Source organism: Panthera tigris, chromosome B4 (genome assembly GCF_018350195.1).
Source record: "Panthera tigris isolate Pti1 chromosome B4, P.tigris_Pti1_mat1.1, whole genome shotgun sequence".
NCBI lineage: Eukaryota > Metazoa > Chordata > Mammalia > Carnivora > Felidae > Panthera > Panthera tigris.
This window is the reverse complement of record NC_056666.1, coordinates 59,508,151-59,530,803: the sequence shown is the minus strand read 5'-3', so window position 1 is coordinate 59,530,803 and position 22,653 is coordinate 59,508,151. Positions and strand designations below refer to the sequence as shown.

The 22,653-nt window shown below is 36.3% G+C and overlaps 1 protein-coding gene across 3 annotated transcripts in view; it reads right to left on the bottom strand.

The window, feature by feature from the left end:
• FGFR1OP2 (FGFR1 oncogene partner 2) overlaps positions 1 to 22,653 on the bottom strand; it is a 34,730-nt gene that overhangs the window by 11,781 nt on the left and 296 nt on the right. For 2 of the 3 annotated variants that reach the window (XM_007075629.3, XM_007075631.3), the window contains exon 2: positions 754 to 902. In XM_007075629.3, coding sequence (XP_007075691.1) covers positions 754 to 888 — 135 coding nt within the window. In that variant the 5' untranslated portion in view covers positions 889 to 902. Of the gene's footprint in view, positions 1 to 753; positions 903 to 2,031; positions 2,075 to 22,653 lie in introns of those variants that run through there. The other variant, XM_042992003.1, reaches the window with a different exon arrangement.

Genomic DNA, 22,653 nt, shown 5'->3' with positions numbered 1-22,653 from the left:
CAGGATTGCTTCCTTTTACAAAATGGATGAGTTTCACAAGAGTAGGCTATGAATATACATCTCCCCTGATTTCCATCATAATAGCAGAGATTTTATATTTCTCTTAGAGTTGAAAATTTTTATCATAAGGCTTAAAATGATAGCTGAACTCCATGGACCACTGGAAAATTCTTACATGCAAGTTCTTATATAAAAGAATAAGAAGTGAAGTCCTTTTCATTTCTTCTTTTATTGATAGCATTAAATGAAAAACAAGGTAGTAAGTACAAATTCAACAACTGCCTAATGTATAAACCAGATACTGCCTTACATCATTTTCAAAAACTACTTCATTGTTAAATAACATCACTAAGTACTTTTACAGAGAAAAATATGAACATTACATTATAAAAATAGGAGAGCAAAAAGTATGTGTCACTATTAGTAAAAGTTATTATTTGGTTTTTGTCATATATATCTGAACCTAATATATTCATATATTTTCTAAACTCCAATGTGCAACTCTGTCAGAAAAACAAGTGATCAAATCTACAGTTTTTAGAGTATACATGCATATATACTGTCACCTGGATGTGACAAAATTATATGATAAAGTAAAATTAAAACATAGAAGTCAAGCTACTTTTAAATTCTATAGAACATTAAAAAAATACCTAAATACTAATTAGGCAGAAATTTATGATTCAAGCAATACATAAATGTGTAGGACTGCTTTTTAAAAAAAGAATCAACAAGAAAGAAGAAAAATCAAACCTGCTTCATTGCTTCTACCCGCTTGTTAAGAGCTGTGGTTTGCTCAATCAGAGATTCTGCTGCATCATCATGATCTCTCAATCTTTCAACAAGAGCTTTGGCATCAGCAAGTGCCTTCTCAATTGTGCAACTCATTTCTAAAGGAATACCTATAAAATTAAAATCAAGATTCAAAACAAAGCCAGCATACCATTTTATTATTTTAGGTTCATGTTAACATAGATATGCTTCTTAAGCTGCAATTGTTATAGGACTGTTCATGGGGAGAAAAAAACATCTAAGAACCCTTGCAGTTTTGCTTCTGTTAGGATGGCATAAGCTTGAAAGTGAATTTATAATAGTAAAAAAATTAAAGCATATATAAATGATTTGCAGAAATAATCAGAATGTATTTAAAACACACTGAATTTATGGTGGGGAAAAGAAGCACAAATCAAGTGAATACATTTTATATTGTATAAAAATTGTGCTTTTGGGGCACCTGGCTGGCTCGGCTGGTAGAGCATGTGACTCTTGATCTTAGGGTTTTAAGTTCAAGTTCCATGTTTAGGTGTAGAGATTACTGAAAAATAAAATCTTTTTATTTTTATTTTTTTAAATGTTTTTATTTATTTTTGAGAGAGAGAACATGAGCAGGGGAGGAACAGAGAAGGAGACACAGGCTCCAGGCTCTGAGCTGTCAGCACAGAGCCCGACGGGGGGCTCGAACTCATAAACAGCGAGATTCTGACCTGAGCCGAGGTCAGATGCTTAACCAACCCAGGTGCCCCCAAATAAAATCTTTAATAAAAAAAAAAATTGTGCTCTTCATGAGGGCACTCTCTCATCTTGTTATTTGTGAAAAAGGTCACTTTATTAGTCTATATTCTGTGGTTCATGATTCTCAGTCACTAACTAGGAGATCCTTCCTAGCCTCTGCTTAGTTAGGTGACCTGAGACCCCATTCACAACACACACTGACCAGCCAAAGTGGTCTCTTATGTGTCATGCTACGTCAAAGTGTCCTTCTTTTGGAGGAACTACTTCTTATAGGAACTATTATAATCCTAACTCTTGCACTTTCCTTAGTAATTAAAAAAAATATATTACTTAGAGCACCAGCCATTATCAGAAATTTTTGATACGTTAAAATCAATAAATATTTAAGAGGAGCTCAAAATATTAGGAGACAAAATATGAAACAGTTAGTTAGCTTCACCATTTGGTATGCAGTGACCTCAAAACAAATTTTAATTCTAAAATAATCTCTCTCAAAAATGTAAACCTTCTGAAACTTACCATCTTTTTGTTTGTTTGTTTATTTATTTTGAGAATGACAGAGACAGGCCACAAACTGGGGGTGGGCAGAGAGAGGGAGAAAGAGAATCCCAGGCAGGCTCTGTGCTGATCTCATGAACTGTGAGATCATAATCTGCGCTGAAATCAAGAGTTGGGCACACAACCAACTAAGCTACCCAGGTGCCCCTGAAACTTACTATCTTCAAATTTTCTCTTTATACTAAGTTTTACCTTACCTTCTATATGAGCCATACTCTCTTCAGGGTTTTCTCAAAAAGTAAAATCACACTATAAAATTACTAGGCCAGAAGCCAGCTCTATAAGTTAAAACTCTCATATGGATCCCAGTTAACAGCTATAATTAAGGATTTCATCAACTTTAGGAAGACAGAAATTTGCTACAGAATGTGACTGTTAGAGTCTACTGTACTAGTTCAAACCTGAATAATAGGATTCAATTAGAATAAATGAAAGGGTAAAACTGCCAATTTACAAAATCTTCAATATGTGACTAGACATTTCTAGAGAGCTTCCAAAATTAAACAAGCTGGAAATTAATACTTCTGGCTCCCCAGATAAAACAACCAAAAGATTTGTCTTCTAAGATTTGAGAGGTTTAGCAAAAGGTACTTGAAAAAACGAGAAGCAAAAGGGTCATTAGTTATCAATGTCCCATAGTAGCTAAAACACAGAAGGACAACTATCCAGTGTCTGTCCAAGATACTGCTTCTAGGAAAACATTAGCATCCAACAATGTCCTGTCCTTTCTCCAAACTTCCAAAGATAATTACCAAATGCTATAGATGGATAATAATACAGATTTCCTTTCATATTTAAGTCACCATATCTGCCATTAACTCCACTACCATGAAACACTAGATCCTTCAGAGTAAAAGTTTCAAGTTATTTAAAGTCCCCTTACCAATAAACCCACAAAAACAAACAGAACAAAACAAACAGGGAGGGAGAAGAGGGGACAAACTGACTTATATTTGATAGCTTGACACTACCTAAAATAGACAACACACAATAAAAATACTATACAAGCTAACATGCTATGTATGTACTAGTATATATACATATGTAAGTATAGAACTACTTTAAAGTGTGTTATAAACTAAGTTCTTTGACCACAAATCCTTATGCAGGGGCCTCAGATAAAACAATAAAATCATAAATCTATGGAGAAGTTCAAAGATTCCATCACAGACACGCAAAATCTGGTCTGACATTCCAAAAAGAAACATGGGATGATCAAGTTGTAAAATCTATAAAGATAAGAGCTGCCACAATCAGAATGGTGACTTGATAGCACCAGATGAAACCTCAAATGGACTCTAGAAACTCCATGAAACATTTCATTCCAATAGGAAAAAACTGGCCACAGTATTCAAAACATGGATAGAGAATTTTTTTGGATAGCATAAGATATGGCCCAGTGCATGCTTTATTTGTAGATAAATCTGGAAAATTTTTATTTTTTTTTTAATTAAAAAAATTATTTTAGGTTTATTTATTTTGGGGAGAGAGACAGAAAGAGTGGGAGAGGGGCAGAGAGAGAGAGGGAGAGAGAGAATCCCAAGCAGGCTCTGCACTGTCAGCATAGAGCCTGATGTGGGGTTTGAACTCACAAAGCATGAGATCATGACCTGAGCTGAAACCAATAGATGGATGCTTAACCAACTGAGCCACCCAGGTGCCCCTGGAAAAATATTAAAGATGAAATGAGGACTAAAACCATTCCTAAAGGATTTTTTTTTTTAACATCTCCCAGTGGATTTTATAAGGTTGTCTCTCTATGCTCTAGGAATATGTAACATTCATTAATATACTAGAATATTTATTTTATGAACGGATTGAAAAAGCCCTCTGCTGAAAAGACATAATAGTAACAGAAGTTAAAATACTATTATAGTTTGTATTTCCTATCAACTACATTCTAACTTGTCAATCAAGTAATATGGAAACAAAAGCAAAAAGTAATATGGAAACATATTTAGCTGGAACAGTTATTTATGAGCTTAAATTATGCAACACTTTATCTCTTCCTCAGAAATCTTCCTGTCTTCATCATTCCCAGGCCTCAGCAAAACCCAAACAGGATAAATCCAAGTAGGTCTAAGCTGAGACACATCATAATCAAATTTCTGAAAACTAAAAACAAAGAAAAATTCTTGAAAACAGTAAGAGACAAATGATACTTATAAAGAACCAACAATTTGAAGGACTATCAATCTTTCATCAGAATCAGGATGGCCAGAAGCCAAAATGATTGAAACTGAAAGTGGAACACTTAAAATACAGAAAGAACAGAACTGTTACCCCAGAATTCTATACCCAGGAAAAATAACATACATACATGAAAGTGAAATAAGAATCATTTTCAGAAGAAAACGAATTCATTTCTAATAGATTTGTTCTAAAGGAAATTCTTCAGAGAGAAGCAAAATGGTATCAGAAGGCAACTTAGAGCATCAGGAAAAAAGGAGAACAGAAATAGGCAAATACAGTGATCTATTTAAAAAAAGTTTTAAAATGTCTTATGTTTGAGGGGGCGCCTGGGTGGCTCAGTCAGTTGAGTGTCCGACTTCGGCTCAGGTCATGATCTCATGGTCCGTGAGTTCGAGCCCCGTGTCGGGCTCTGTGCTGACAGCTCAGAGCCTGGAGCCTGTTTCGGATTCTGTGTCTCCCTCTCTCTCTCTGCCCCTCCCCCGCTCATGCTCTGTCTCTCTCTGCCTCTCAAAAAATAAAGAAACGTAATAAAAAAAATTTTTTTAAATAAAATGTCTTATGTTTGAAAACAAGAACTATAACTTTTACCTGATAGAATTTTCAATTTATGTAGATATAATATATAACTATGACATAAAAGTGGAAGGGTAAATGGACCTATAAAGTGAAAAGGTTTCAACATGTCACTTGAAATTATTAAACGTTGGGGTACTTTGGTGGCTCAGTTGGCTAATCATCCAACTCTTAATTTCGGCTCAGGTCACAATCTCATGATTCATGGGATTGAGCCCCGCACTTGACAATGTGGGCCTGCTAATATGTAATTAGTTATATATGTATGTATGTGTGTATATGTATATGTATATGTGTATGTACATACACATATACATATATACGTACAGATACATATATATGTATACTTATGTGTACATACATACACACACATACATACATACACACACATATATACATACATATATATACACATATATATATATAAAATTCCTAGCGAAACCTCTTGAAAAACTGTACAGAGATAATAGTCAAAATCACAAGAGATGAATTAAAATAAAGGAACAAAATATTGAAGGAACAAACAAAATAAATCATGAGATGTTGGATCTAAATCCAACCATATTTATAATTACACTACATGTAAATGTTATAAACACACTAATTAAAGACATTATCAGAATGAATTAAAAAACAGGACCCAGGGTGGGGAACCAAGATGGTGGAGTATGAGAATCTTCAGCTCACCCTGTCCTGAGCACACCAAGACAACAGTCACATCTGTACAACTAACTCTAAAAACAACCTGAAGACTGGCAGAACACACCTTACACAGTTAATGGTAGAGAGGTAGGAAAGGTAGGAAAGGTAGGAGAGGTAGAGACTGGTTGGGAACCAACCCCCTGACAAGACAAACCACAAATGGGAGGGACACCACAAGCACGGAAGAGTATCAGACCCCACCCCAGGCATCTCAGGCACTGGGGACATGCACTGTGAAGACAAATTCCCATTAACATCTGGCTATGAGAACCAACGGGGCTTAACTTCTGGAGCTTTTAAAATCAGTAGAGTTTAACTCTGGGGACTTTAAAAATCAGCTGGCTTAACAAAAGAGGTGGAGGGCAATAGGAAACTGGTCCCTGCCCTTAAAGAGCAAGCATCACAAATAATTCAGGCACAGGAGCAACAGTTTGAAAAGTGCCTGGGGTATATGTGAAGGATACTTATTTACTAATCTCAGGACATGTGCTGAAAGAGCAGGAATCTTCAGAGATTACTCCAAGAAAAAATTGATGGTGGGGGCCACTTCCCTTCCCTTGCCTAGCCTAGATAGCCAGACACCTGCGGGAACCAGCACCAACACTCTCCACACTTGCTAGCACTGCATGCCCTGCCCCCACATTCCCCTGCCACCTACCTGTTCCAACCCACCCATCTTGGCACACATCCCTCTGAAGAGACTCCCGCTCCTCCATTATCCTGCAAGCAGCCCGGGCAGGGAATGGTGCCATTCCAAAGAAACTCCTGCACTGTGGAGGGGAAAGATAATCTCACATACCAGCTGGCTCACAGTTCTAGAGCCGAATCTCTTAGCAGGCTGTACAGGAAGAGTACTCTGCCATTTGGTGCACCTGCAAGTGCAGCCAGAGGTGGAATCTAGACACCTAGTCTTGACTGCTGGCCCCAGGCCCCCAAAAAAGCTGCTGTGGGCTCTGCAGGGAGAAGGCCCTGCCTTTTGCTGTACCAACATAGAGAGGCTAATTGCAGACAGGTAGCCTGACTGCTGACCCTGCCACCCATGAGCCAACTGGGCCTCACACAGGTTCCTCAACAACTCAGGGACTAAACCCTGCCCAGTGTGCCCACAGTAGGCTTTGTAGTCAACTGGGCTGAAGGCTCAGTCACAACAGGAAGACATATACAGCCCATATAGGACACTGCTGGAAAACCTGATTCTGTTGACCTGGGGGCATTATACTATAGGCCACCACAGGACCTCTTTGACACAAGGTCACTACTTTCAAGAAGTCGTAGCTGACCTAATACACAGAAACAATCACGGAGAGTTAGACAAAACATAGTCACAGGACTATGTCTCAGATGAAAGAACGGGACAAAATCACAGCAAAAGAGCTAAATGAAACTGAGATAAGCAATATGCCTGATAAAGAATTCCAAGTAATGGTCATAAAGATACTCACTGAACTTAAGAAAGAGTGAATGAATTCATGAGAACTTCAAGGAAGAGATGAAGAACCAGCAAGGGATGAATAATTCAGTAAGAGAAACAAAAAAACACACTTGAGGTAATCAAGGGATTAAGGGAGGCAGAAGAATGGATTAGTGATCTAGGAGACACAGTAATGGAAAGCAACCAAGCTGAACATCAAAAAGAAAAAGGAATAAAAAATGAGAATAGGTTAAGGGAACGCAGTGACACCATCAAGCATAATAACCTTTGCAATACAGAGATCCCAGAAGGGGAAAAGAAAAAAGGAGAGAAAACCTATTTGAAGAACTAATAGCTGAAAACTTCCCTAATCTGGGGAAGTAAACACACTTGCAAATCCAGGAAGCACCAAGAGCCTCCAACAAGATTAGTTCAAGGAGGTCCACACAGACAGGTAATGATTAAAATGGCTAAAAGTAATGATAAAGAATTTTAAAAACAGCAAGAGAAAAGAAAGCAGCTACATACAAGGGAAGCCCTCTTGTAAGACCATAAGCTGATTTTTCAGCAGAAACTTTGCAGGTCAGAAGTGGGTGGTATGATATATTCAAAGTGCTGAAAGGAAAAAACCCTGCAAACAAGTATACTCCACTCAGTAAAGTTATCTTTAGAATAGAGAGGTAAAGTTTCCCAACAAAAGTTCAAGGAATTCATCGCCACCAAACCAGCCTTACAAAGTATGCTAAAGGGAATTCTGAGTGGAAGAGAAAGCCCTAACTAGAAATAAGAAAATTAAGAAAGGAAATTATTTCACAGGTGAAAACAAGTATGTAATAAAGGTAGTAGATAAATCACTTATAAAACAAGTATGGAGGTTAAAATACAGTAATAGAAAAATCAATTATGTCTACAAAAATCCAAAGATACACAAAATAAAAAGATGTAAAATATGACATCATATACATAAAACGTGATGGGGAAGTAACAATTTAGTGCTTTTAATGTGTTTAAACTTAAGTGACCATTAAATTACAAATGACTGCTACACACATAAATTTTATATGTGGACTTAATGGTAACCACAAATCAAAAACCTATTAATACACACACACGATAAAGAGAAAAGAATCCAAGCATAACACCAAAGAAAGCCACCAAGCCATAAGGGATGAGAGCAAGAGACAAAGAAAGGAACAAAGAAGAACTACAAAAATAACTAAAAAACAATTAACAAAATGGCATTAAATACATACCTATCAATAATTACTTTAAACATAAATAAACTCCAATAAAAAAAAATTGGGGCAACTTAATGGATAAAGAAACAAGACCCATCTAAATGCTGCCTACAAGAGACTTACTTCAGACCTAAAGACATATATACAGACTGAAAGGACTGGAAAAACACATACCATACAAATAGAAGCCAAAAACAAAACCAAAAACAAGCCAGGGTGGGGCGCCTGGGTGGCTCAGTCACTTAAGAGTTTGACTTTGGCTCAGGTCATTATCTCACAGTTTGTGAGTCTGAGCCCCAAGTGGGGCTCTCTGCTATTGGTGCAGAGCCCACTTCAGATCCTCTGTCTCCCTCTCTCTCTGCCCCTCCCTCACTTGCAAATTCTCTCAAAAATAAACAAACATTAAAAAAAAAAAAAAAAAACCCAAAAAACAAAAAAAGCAAGCCAGGGTGGCAATCCTTGTATCAGACAAAATACTTTATTTTTAATTTTTTTTAAGATTTTAAGTAATCTCTACACCCAACATGGGGCTCAACCCTGAGATCAAAAGTCTCATGCTCTACTGACTGAGACAGCCAGGCACCCCAGACAAAATAGATATTAAAGCACAGACTGTAGCAAGAAACAAAGAAAAGCACTATATAAAAATAAAGAGATCAATCCATCAGGAGAATATAACAACTGTAAATATCTCTGCATCCAACACAGGAGTACCAAAATACATAAAACAATTATTAATAAACATAAAGGGAGAAATGGACAGCAATACAATAATACTAGCGGGCTCTTAACACCCCACCTATATCAATTGATAAACAATCTAGACAGAAAATCAACAAGGAAACAATGGCTTTGCATGACATATTAGACCAGACAAACCTAACAGACACATATAGAACACTGTAATCCCAAAGAGCAGAATACACATTCTTTTCAAGTGCACACAGAACATACTCCAGTATAGATCACATATTAAGCAGTAAAACAAGTCTCAATAAATTTAAGAAGACTGAAATCATATCGAGCATCTTTTTTCAACCACAACTGTGTATGAAACTAGAAGAAATTTGGAAATGCCACAAATATATGGACGCTAAACAACATGCTACTTCAAATGACTGGGTCAACCAAGAAATCAAAGAGGAAATAAGAAAATACATGGAGACAAACGAAAATGAAAACACAATGGTTCAAAATATTTGGGATGCAGCAAAAGCAGTTTTAAGAGGGAAATTTATTGTGATACAGCTCTACAATAAGAAACAAGAAAAATCTCAAATAACAACCTAACTTTACACCTTAAAGAGCTAGAAAAAGAACTAGCAGAAGCCTATCTGCACTGCAAAGGAAACAATCCACAAAACTAAAAGGCAACCGACAGAATGGGAAAAGATATTTGCAAATGACATATCAGACAAAGGGCTAGTATCCAAAATCTATAAAGAACTCACCAAACTCCACACCTGAAAAACAAATAATCCAGTGAAGAAATGGGCAGAAGACATGAATAGACACATCTCTAAAATAGACATCCAGATGGCCAACAGGCACATGAAAAGATGCTCAACGTCACTCCTCATCAGGGAAATACAAATCAAAACCACACTCAGATATCATCTCACGCCCATCAGAGTGGCCAAAATGAACAAATCAGGAGACTATAGATGCTGGAGAGGATGTGGAGAAACGGGAACCCTCTTGCACTGTTGGTGGGAATGCAAACTGGTGCAGCCACTATGGAAAATAGTGTGGAGGTTCCTCAAAAAATTAAAAATAGATCTACCCTATGACCCAGCAATAGCACTGCTAGGAATTTACCCAAGGGATACAGGAGTGCTGATGCATAGGGGCACTTGTACCCCAACGTTTATAGCAGCACTTTCAACAATAGCCAAATTATGGAAAGAGCCTAAATGTCCATCAACTGATGAATGGATAAAGAAATTGTGGTTTATATACACAATGGAATACTACTTGGCAATGAGAAAGAATGAAATATGGCCTTTGGTAGCAACATGGATAGAACTGGAAGGTGTTATGCTAAGTGAAAGAAGTCATATAGAGAAAGACAGATACATATGTTTTCACTCTTATGTGGATCCTGAGAAACTTAATAGAAGACCATGGGGGAGGGGAAGGGGGAAAAAAGTTACAGAGAGGGAAGGAGGCAAACCATAAGAGACTCTTAAAAACTGAGAATAAACTGAGGGTTGATGGGGGGTGGGAGGGAGGGGAAAGTGGGTGATGAGCATTGAGGAGGGCACCTGTTGGGATGAGCACTGGGTGTTGTATGGAAACCAATTTGACAATAAATTTCATATAAAAAAAAACTAGCAGAAACCTTAAGCTAGCAGAAGGGAGAAAATAATAAAGATTAGAGCAGAAATAAATGAAATAAAAGTTAAAAAAAAATAAAGAAGATCAAGGAAACCAGGAACTGGTTCTTTGAAAAGATTAATAAAACTGATAAATCTCTGGCCAGACTCATCAAGAGAAAAAAGAAGACTCAAAAAAAAAAAAAAAAAAATCAGAAATGAAGGAGGAGAAACAACCAACACCATAGAAATACAAAAGATTCTAAGAGAAAATTATGAAAAATCATATGCCAACATATTGGACAATCTAGAAGAAATGGATAAATTCTTAGAAATGTAAAATCATCCAAAAGTGAACCAGGAAGAAATAGAAAATCTGAACAGACCAATTATTAGTAATGAAATTGAATCAGTAATCAAAAAACTCCCAACAAAGTCCAGAACCAGAAGGCTCCACAGGTGAATTCTACCAAACATTTAAAGAGTTAATACCTATTTTTCTTAAACTATTCAAAAAAAAATGGAAGATGAAGGAAAACTTTGAGATTTATTCTAGGATGCCAGCATTACCCTGATACCAAAACCAAAGACCCCACAAAAAAAGAAAACTACAGGTCAATATTTCTGTTGAACAGAGATGCAAAAACCCTCAATAAACTATTAGCAGACCTCATTCAATAATATACTTAAAAAAAAAATCATTCAACAGGATCAAGTAGAATTTATTCAAAGGATGCAAGGGTGGTTCACTATTTGTAAGTCAATCAATGTGATACTTCACATTAAATAAGAAAAATGATAAAAACCATATGATCATCTCAACGGATGCAGAAAAAGCATTTGACAAAATACATCAATTCATGATAAAAAGTGTCAACGAAGTAATTTTAGAGAAAACATGCTTCAACATAACAAAGGTCATATATGAGAAACCCATAGCTAACATTAAATGATGAAAAACAGAGCTTTTCCTTTAAGATCCGGAACAAGACCAGGATATCCACTGTCACCATTTTTATTCAACACGGTACTAAAAGCTCTAGATGAAACAATTAGATAAGAAAAAGAAATAGGGTGCCTGGGTGGCTCAGTTGATTGAGTGTCTGGCTTCAGCTCAGGTCATGATCTTGCAGTTTGTGGGTTCAAGCCCCACATCGGGCTCGGTGCTGACAGCTCAGACCCTGGAGTCTGCTTCAGATTCTGTGTCTCCCTCTTTCTGCCCCTCCCCTGTTCACACTCTCTCTCTCAAAAATAAATAAACATTTAAAAAAGTTAAAAAAAAAAAAAGAAAAAGAAATAAAAGGCATCCGAATTGGTAAGGAAAAAGTAAAACTGTCACTATGCACAGATGACATGATATTATATACAGAAAACCCTAATGACTCCACCAAAAAACTATTAGAATAAATGAATTCAGTAAAGTTGCAGGATACAAAATTAATACATAGAAATCTGTTACATTACTATACACTGATGAGGAGCAGAAAGAGAAATCAAGAAAACAATCCCATTTATAATTACAGTAGCAATAGTAAAATACCTAGGAATGAAATTAACCAAGGAGGTGAAAGATCTGTACTCTGAAAATTATAAAATATTAATGAAAGAAATTAAAGATGACACAAACAAATGAAAAGATATTCCATGCTCATGGATTGGAAGAATTAATATTGTTAAAATGTCCATACTACCCAAAGCAATCTACAGATTCAAAGCAATCCCTAACAAAATGCTGATAGCATTTGTCACAGAACTAAAATAAATCTAAAATTTGTATAGAACTGCAAAAGACACTGAATAGCTAAGGCAATCTTGAGAAAGAACAAAGCAGGAGGTATCACAATCCTAGATTTCAAGATAGAATACAAAGTTCTAGTAATCAAAACAGTATGGTACTGGCACAAAACAAGACACAGAACAACAGAACAAAATAGCCCAGAAACAAGTCCATTATTTACATACCAATTAATTTATGGCAAAGGAGGCAAAAATATACAATGGGGGAAAAGAAAGTCTCTTCAATAAATGGTACTGGGAAAACTGGACAGCTATACGCAAAAGAATGAAATTGAACCATTTTCTTAACACCATGCACAAAAATAAACTCAAAATGGATTAATAACTTAAACGTGAGACCCAAAACCATAAAACGCCTACAAGAAAACACAGGTAGCAATCTCTTTCACATCAGCCATAGCAACGTTCTTCTAGATGGGTCTCCTCACACAAGATAAAAGGAAAATTAAGCTACTGGGGTTAACACCAAACTAAAAAGCTTTTGCTTACTGGATGAAACCATCAACAAAACAAAAGGCAACCTACTGAATGAGAGAAGATATTTGTAATGACATATCTGATAGGGGGCTAATATACCCAAAATATAAAGAACTTACACAACACCAAAAACCCACAAATACACCAATTTAAAAATGGCAAAGAACCTCAATGAACATTTTGCCAAAGACAACATAAAGATGGCCAACAGACCCATGAAAAAGTGCTCAACACCACTATCATCAGGGCAATGCAAATCAAAACCACAGTAAGTAATCACTTCACATGTCACAATGGCTAGGAAAAAAAAAAAAGACACAAAATAAGAAGTGTTGGGAAGGATGTGGAGAAAAAGCACATGCATTGTTGGTGAGAATGTAAATTAGTGCAGCCACTGTAGAAAACAGTATACAAGTTCCTCAAAAAATTAAAAACAGGTCTATTATATGATCCATTAATCCTCCTATTGGGTATTTACCCAAAGAAAACAAAAATATTAATTCGAAAATGTATGTGCAGCCCTATGTTTCTAGCAGCACTGTTTCTAATAGCCAGGAGATGGAAGCAACCTAAGTGTCCATCAACAGAAGAATGGATAAAGATGTGGTATATACTTAAAATGGAGTATTACTCAGCCATAAGAATGAGATCTTGCCATTTGTGACAACATGAATGGACATACAGAATATTATGCTGAATGAAGTAAGTCACATAGAGAATGACAAATACTGTATGATTTCACTTACATGTGGAATCTAAAAAAACAAAAGAAAAACTAACAAAACAAATTAAAAAAAAAACAGACTCTTAAATACAGAGAACTGGTGGTTGCCAGAGGGAAGATGGGTTGGGGGATGGGTAAAATAGATAAAGAGGATTAAGAGGGACAAGCTTCCACTTATAAGTCACAGAGACAAAAAGTAGAGCATAGGGAATATATTCAATATTGTAATAATATATGGTGACAGATGGGGACTATACTTTTTATGGTAAGCACTGAGTAATGTACGGAATTGTCAAATCAGTATGCTGTACACCAGAAACTAATATAACGTTGCAAATTAATTATAATTCAATAAAAAAAAAAAGAAAAAGGGAAAAGAAAAAGCAGAAGATAGAAATTAAAAAAACAAAATCGGAACCCAAGTGTAAATAGTCTATAGAAACTTACTTCAAATATGATATAGGTAAGTTAAAAGTAAAAGTACAGGAAAAGATATACTATTCAAACACTAATCAAAATAAAGTCAGAGTGTTAATAAGCACAGGAAAAGATGCTCAACATGATTAACTATCAGGCAAATGCAAATCAAAACTACAATGAGATGCTTCACACCCACTAGGATGGTTGTAATAAACAAGACAAATAATAAGATTTTGCTAGCATATAGAGAATTTCTTTCTCAGTAATCGATAGAATTTGTACACAGAAAATCAGCAAGCATACAGAAGACATGAACAAACACCATCAATGGGGTAGACTGAATTAATATTTATAAAATAAGTATCAACAGAATACATATTATTTTTAAGTGTGCACAGGATCTTCACTATGATAGATCTTATCCTAGATAACAAAACAAACCTTAACAAATGAAAAAGAACTGCAATCATATAAATTATGTTCCATGGCCATAATGAAATTAAACTAAAATAAATAACAGAGATAAGAAAATCCGAAATTAACACACAACTAACTCAGGAGGGAAAAAAAAAACTTTGGAAATCAGAAACTTTCATCTAAATAAACATGAAAATACAAGATATCAAAAAATTTGTCATGTATGTATAACAGTATTTTGAAGGAAATTTGTAGCATTAAATTCTTTTATTAGAAAATTGAAAATATCTCAGGGGCGCCTGGGTGGCCCAGTCAGTTTAGTGTCTGACTTTGGCTCAGGTCATGATCCCACAGTCCGTGAGTTTGAGCCCCATGTCAGGCTTTGTGCTGACAGCTCAGAGCCTGGAACCTGCTTTGGATTCTGGGTCTCCCTCTCTCTTCTCCCCTCCTTCTCTCATGCTCTGTCTTGCTCTCTCTCAAAATTCAACATTAAAAAAACAAAAAACAATTTAAAAATATCTCAAATCAACTACCTAAGCCTCAAACTATGAAACCAGGAAAAGAGCAAAATCAACTCTAAAGTAAATAGAAAGAAGGAAATAATAAAAGAGCAGAAATCAATGAAATTGAAAACAGGAAAGCAATAGAGAAAAACCAATGAAACCAAAACCTAGTTCTTTGAAAAAGCAAATGAAGTGGATAAATCTCCAGCAAAACTGATGAAGGGACAAATAAAAATAAAAGAGAAGATATAAATTACTGATGTCAGGAATGAAAAAAAGGGTATCAGGTCAGATTCCTAACTCATTAAAAGGACAGGTGAATACAATAATAAATTCTGCACACATCAATTGGATAATGTAGACAAAATGGATTAATTCCCTAAAACCACAAACTACATAGTCACACAAGAGGAAACAGGTAACTATTAATAGTCCTGTAACTATTCCATAATAGTCCTATAACTATTAAAGAAATTAAATTTGTAGTTAAAAATATTCTGCAAAAAATCACTATTTGGATGGTTTTAATGGCAAATTCTACCAAACATATAAAGAAATAATACCAATGTTATGCAACCTCTTTGAGAAAATGTAAGAAAATAGTTCCAAACTCATACAATGATGCCAGCATTACTTTGAAACCAACACCAGACACACTTCAGAGAGAGAGAGACAGAGAACCACAAACCAATGTCCCTCATAAACATAAATGTAAAAATTCTCAAGAAAATACTGGCAGGTCAAATCAGCAACATATAGAAAGAATAATACACCATAAGCAAGTAAGGTTTATCCCTGAAATCAAGTTTGTTTCTACATTTCAATATTAACCAATGTAATCCACCATTAAAAAACAAAAACAAGGGGCGCCTGGGTGGCTCAGTCGGTTAAGTGGCCGACTTCGGCTCAGGTCACGATCTCGCGGTCTGTGAGTTCGAGCCCCGCGTCGGGCTCTGTGCTGACAGCTCAGAGCCCGGAGCCTGTTTCAGATTCTGTGTCTCCCTCTCTCTGACCCTCCCCCGTTCATGCTCTGTCTCTCTCTGTCTCAAAAATAAATAAACGTTAAAAAAAAACAAAAACAAAAAAAACACTTCTTCATACTAATTGGTGCATTTGAAAAAAAACAAAACAAATTCTCTGCAATAAAAACTCTCTGCAAATAGAAATAGAAGGGGATTGCTTCAAATTGACAAAGGCGTTTTCTTTCTTTTTTTTTTTTTAATTTTTGAGATACAGACAGAGAGAGACAGAACACGAGCAGTGAAGGGGCAGAGAGAGAGGGAGACACAGAATCTGAAACAAGCTCCAGGCTCTGAGCTATCAGCACAGAGCCTGAAATGGGGCTCAAACTCAGGAACTGTGAGATCATGACCTGAGCCGAAGCTGACACTTAACCAACTGAGTCACCCAGGCACCCGCCCCCTTTATTTGAATTTTTTAATGTTTATTTAAGGGGCATTTTCAATATAGCCAATATCATACCTAAGTGAAAGACTGAATGTTTTCTGTAAAGTCAGGAACAAGGATGTCCCCAAACACCACTCCTATTCAATATCATACTGGTGTCATTAAGAAATAAAAGACATATAGATTGGAAAAAAATAAAACTGTTATTAGCAGCCAACATGTAGTCTATGTAAAAAAAACCCCAAAGAATCCAAAAAAGAACTCCTGTAGCTAACATGTGACTTTAGCAGTGTCACAAGATACAAGATCAATGTGCAAAAAAAAAAAAAAAAAAAAAAAAAAAAAAAAAAATCCATGGTTTTTCTATTTGTTAGCACTGAACAAGTAGAAACCAAAATTTAAAAAATACATTTATAATAGTTCAAAAAATGAAAGTTTGGGGTATAAATCTAAAAAAACATACTGAGTAAGTACACTGATAACTACAAAATGCTAATGAAAGAAACCAAAAAGGGCCTAAATAAGTGGAGACACACTGTGTTCATAAACTGGAAACTCAACATACTAGGATGTTAATTTTCCCCAACTGATCTGTAGATTTAATGCAATCTCCAATCAAAATCACAGTAGGCCTTTTGGTAGAAATTGACAAGCTAATTCTAAGATTTCTATGAAAATGCAAAGAAACTAGAATAGCCAAAAGAATTCTGAAAACAAAGTTGGAGAAATCATACCACCAAATTTTAGGACTTACTATAAAGTTACAGCAATCAAGACAGCATGGTATTGGCAGAGACAGAACAGAGGTCAGAAATAAGCCCACAGAAACATGGTCAACTGATTTTTGAAAAAGGTACACAGATACTTCAAAGGGACAGTCTTGTCAACAAATGGTGTTAGAAGACTGGACAGCCATATGCCAAAAAATTAATCCCAACATAATTCTTACACTTTACCCAAAAATCAACTCAAAGTGGACCACAGATGTAAATGTAAAATGAAAAGCAGAGAAAAATCACTGTGACCTGGGTTAGGCAAAGATTTTTCACACATGATACCAAATGATTGATTCATAAAAGAAAAATTTAATAAACTAGACTTCATCAAAACTAGAAACGTTTGCTCTGGGGAACGCACTGTTAAGACAGTCTGAAAAGACAAGCTACAGAATGTGAGGCAAAATTTGCAAATCACATATCTGACAAAGGACTTTATCCAGAATACTTTAAAAAGTCTCAAAACTAACAGTAAGAATATGATCCATTTTTTAAAAAGTTTATTTATTTTGAGAGAGAGGGAGAGAAACAGACTGCGGGAACAGGTAGGTGAGGGGCAGAGAGAGAGAAGTGCAGAGCCTGACATGGGACTCGATTCCATGAACCGTCAGATCATGACCTGAGCTGAAATCAAGAGTCAGACGCTTAACTGACTGAGCAACTCAGGCGCCCTGAAAATGATCCAATTTTTAAAATGAGCAAAAGACTTTAACACTTAATCAAAAGATATATAAATGGCAAATAAGCACATGAAAATATATTCAAAGTCATTAGCCGTTAGAGAAATGCAATTAAGACTACAATGAGATCCACTACACCCCAAATAAAATGGCTAAAATAAGTACTGACATTCCAAGTGCTGACAAGGATGCAGTGTGACTGGAACTATCCTATAATGCTGGTGAAAATGCAAAATGATATGGCTAGTTCAGAAAATGGTTTGGCAGTTTCTTACCAAGTTAACCATATAGCTGCCACATGACCTAACAGTACTACTTCTGGGTATTTCGTGTAGAGAAATGAGTGGAAAAACTGTACTGTAGTACAGCAGTCATATGAAATGAGGTACTGATACAATACAGATGAATCTCAAAGGCGTTATGCTGACTGAAAGAAGATAGTCTCAACAGGTTATATAATGTTTCCAATTATCTAGCACTGCCTAAAGGACAAAACTATCATGCATTCCCTGTCCCCAAGGTTTTGTCTTTGTCATGAATTCTTCTGGTGGCTATATGCATGTGTGGCAGAAGGAAGGTATCTATTTATATTTCCTTTTTCTTATGGGGACAACTAGTTGTCCCAGTCTCATTTACTGTATCGTACATTCTTCCGCCACTGAATTTTTTTCTATTGAAATATATTTGACATATAACATTATGTAAGTTTAAGGTGTACAACATGTTGACTTGATACATTTATATACTGTAATATGATTGCCATTATAATGATAATTAGCATCTCTATGTCACATAATCACTTCTTTCTTGTGGAAAGAAGTACCCCCACTCATTTTAATGCCACACATATTGTATGTTTTCTCAATAAATGTATGGGTATGTTTCTGAGCTCTCTATTCTACCTCTGGGTCTTTTTCTTTATCTATCTCCACAACAATACCACGCTGCCTATACTGTTAACAGTTGTAAAATACACCCTTACTATCTGATATAGCAAGTTACCCTTTTCTTCTTCAAAACTGTTTACCTATTCTTAGCCTTCTCTTCAACCTAATTCAACCTTCTCTCCAACTAAATGGACATCCAGAGCACTCTAGATCAAACTGCTAGCTATTAATTTTAACTAATTCAAACCGTTGGTAGATGTCTGAACTCAAAGAATCCTACCTTATATTCTTTCGGTCAACAGGACAAATGTTATTCCCATTTCATCAATGAGGAAACGCAAGGAGCCAAGCTAGTACCAGAAATAGAATTTCTGATCCTGAGTTTAGTGCTCTACACAGGAGCCAACGTGGATCCTCAGGACTCTGTTTACTTTTAGCCATGTAAAAACCACCTGTCTCCCTGGGTGGAAAAACAATGCAAATTCCCTGACCATGCGTTACCAATGGGACTTCCAAGATATTACAAAAACTGCATATCAAGCCAGCAATAGAAAATAAACGAGGCTGTAAGTGAAGAAAAGACCAAAAAAAAAAAAAAAAAAAAAAAACAAACCCAAAAAACAAAAAAAAACAAAAACCCACAAAATTTCAACTATTTTCCCTTATGAATAATAAAAGCCTAGAATCCACTTTAATTGGGCATCACAGTTAATTATAAAATCGATTAATGTTTACTGACAGGTTTTTCGAAATTAAAATTAACATCCACTTTAAAAAATCTCTAGGTTGCATAATGAAATACTGTCAAAATCAGTTATAGTTAAAATATGTTTTATAACTACAAAAATATACCTATTCAGAGAAAGGAATTATAAACATCAGATAATTGAAAGCATAATTTTATTAACACTTTAGAAAAATAGTGACACAGAGTTTCTAAGAATCCGCGTGTTCATTTCCTGTATGTGAAACAACAGAAGTTTAAAATAGTTTATAACATGCATTTACTTTGCCAACTTTTTTGAAAATCATTGTGCTTTCTCCCCCTTTTGGCTGGTAAGTGGAGTGGGAAGAAGATTGTTTTCCAAACTCTCTAGCAAGTTTTAAATATTTAAAAATAGACTCCAGTAAAAAAAGAGAGTATTTTCAATTTATCTGCCTATCTTTATAGTGCTTGTCATAACTGGTCACAGTGCACTTACATTATTTTCCATAGGTAGGACCAATTTACAGGTGGAATTTTTCTAAAGCGGGTTTTTCCCTGCCTGCATTAGCCACATTCTCGCCCACTTTGCCACCCAAAGATGTTGGCAGACTCCTGGCAGAGGTTTCGGAACATTCTGCTGCTGATAAAAGAGAAACCACCACCCACTCAAAATACCAACTGCCAGCTGTTCAGTTTTACATTTTGGTTAAGAAAAATTTAAAGAAATTCAAGTCACTCTTCTTTCTCTTTCATCCACAAATCCACTATCCCATAGCTGGACCTACACAGAAATATCGTGACTACTGACACACCATAAATTTCTTTAAATATGCTTTTTTTTAATGTTTGTTTATTTTTGAGAGACAGAGAGACAGAGACAGAGACAGAGAGAGACCGTATGCACATGCAAGTGGGGCAGGGGCAGAGGATCCGAAGTGGGCTCTGTGCTGACAACAGTGAATGTACATGGGGCTCGAACTCATGAACCGTGAGATCATGACCTGACCTGAGGTGGGACACTCCACTGACTAAGCCATCCAGGTGCCTCTGTCCTTAAATATTAACAACCTAGTTTAAATTTTATTGGATTGTTCGGGCATACTAACTGTATTAGTACATAGTATTAACAGATACATATGGAACCAGAAAAATAAAAAAGCATAGTTATGGCTTCCTTAGAAACTTTTAATCTAAGGGGCGCCTGGGTGGCTCAGTTGGTTGAGCAGCCGACTTCGGCTCAGGTCACGATCTCGCAGTCCGTGAGTTCGAGCCCCGCATCGGGCTCTGTGCTGACAGCTCGGAGCCTGGAGCCTGTTTCAGATTCTGTGTCTCCCTCTCTCTGACCCTCCCCCATTCATGCTCTGTCTCTCTCTGTCTCAAAAATAAATAAACGTTAAAAAAAAAAAAAGAAACTTTTAATCTAAAGAAATCAAGAAAGACTGTATGTAAATTACATATAAAAATAAGCATCTTTTATCGACAATATATTTCTGCATTTGAAAGCATAGAAAATTTTTTACGGTCTTTGAAAATGATGGAATGAACACGTTTGAAGCTTTATTAAGAAGATAAATTTGTTTTTAATGTTTATTTAATTTGAGAGAGAGAGAGCACAAGCAGGGGAGAGCCAGAGAGAGAGGGAAACAGAGAATCCCAAGCAGGTTCTGTGATAGCAGTGCAGAACCTGACACAGGGCTGGAACTCACGAACCATGAGATCATGACCTGAGTCGAAATCAAGAGTCTGATGCTTAACAAACTGAGCAACCCAGGCACCCCTGAAGAAGATAAAATTTTAAAATTGGAAGAACAGGATTTAAAAGGACATAGGAGAATTTTTTTTACCTTAGAATTGTAGCTAAATATAAGTTGCATATACGTGGAGGTTCAAACAGGTATGACAAGTCAAGGAACTAACCTAAACTGGTTATTTATAACCTATGGGCCAAGGAGTCATTGGAAGTTACATGGATGTACACGCACCCAGTACAATCTGTAGTCTAAAATAATTTGCTCACCCACTTATTTCTCTATTTTTCAAATGTAGACAGATACTAGTAAAATAAAATAGCAAATCACTTAAAAGGTTAGTTTTTTTTCCCATTATGCATAATCTCAGCCAACAAATACTAAAAGTACAATTACTTCTGTGTTAGGAGTACAGTTTCTCATGTTCAAAACGGATCAGGGGCCTTTAACATACAAGGTTCCTTCTGGCTATTTAAGGGCACTAAGGACTTCTATCATTAATCTTTAGAACTTGTATTTACAAGTATACATATTTACAAATGTGTACACACATGATGCCTGCTATGTACATCCAAATAATGCCTGCTATACCCCCAGGCATTGGACCAGCTTTTGTTACAAAGATGAATAAGACAGGATTCCAGACTCAAGCTCAAATTGATACAGATACATGAACAAATAATACAACCTAATAAATACTGCAGAGCTGTTTCAAGTGCCCTGGGAGCACAGTGGCATAATTAATGTCACCTGGGGGAGTATGAGAAAACAAGGATCTATGAATTCGGTCTTGACAGGTGGGGCATGGGGTGGAGAAGAAGAGTTAGCATTCTAAACAGATGGTACAGCACACACAAAGGCACAGAGTTGTGAAAGTGCATGACATGTTTGGGGAAAAACAGTTCTCTCGTATGACTGGATATCGAGGTATTTGGAGGAGAAGTAAGAGGAGAGGAAAAAGGTAAAATGAATTGGGATAGATAGTAAAAGGCCCTAAATGATATGCCTCACAATTAAGACTTAATTCCATCAGCAATATGGTTACTGACAAAGTTTAAGGACTGACATAAACAGATTTCAGAATAACTGTATGGAAGGATGAAGGTGGCGAAACTACTGGGGTAGGGTGGGTACCTGCAATAATTCTGGTGGAAGAAATAATACAGTTCAGTGCAAGTGGAAATGCAGAATCAGGGACAACGGTTTCTCGTTTGGACAGAGGGATGGATACAGGTACCATTATGAGAGATGGGATACATTGGAAAGGAAGAAAACCAGGAAAAGAGTAGTATTCCTGAGAGGGCAGTTTTTCAAGAGACAAGAAATGGTTATAGGCATGATATATTCTGCAAAGCGGTAAACTCAAAACCGAAAGGGTCCCTCTTCCCTCCGCTCAATGGTTAGCACCCAGGTGGGTTTAGGCAGGAAGAAAAGAGAAACGGAAGATGCGTCCACACAGGGTTAGGGCCAAAGCTTCAAGAAACTTTCCGCACCTCAGATCCGGAAAGAGGAGCTCACAACTGAGGCCGGGAAAAGGAAGTACCGCTCCAAGGAGCGGGTAACCAGCGCAGGGAAGCGGCTAGGGACAGGGGGCAAGCAGTTCAAGAGG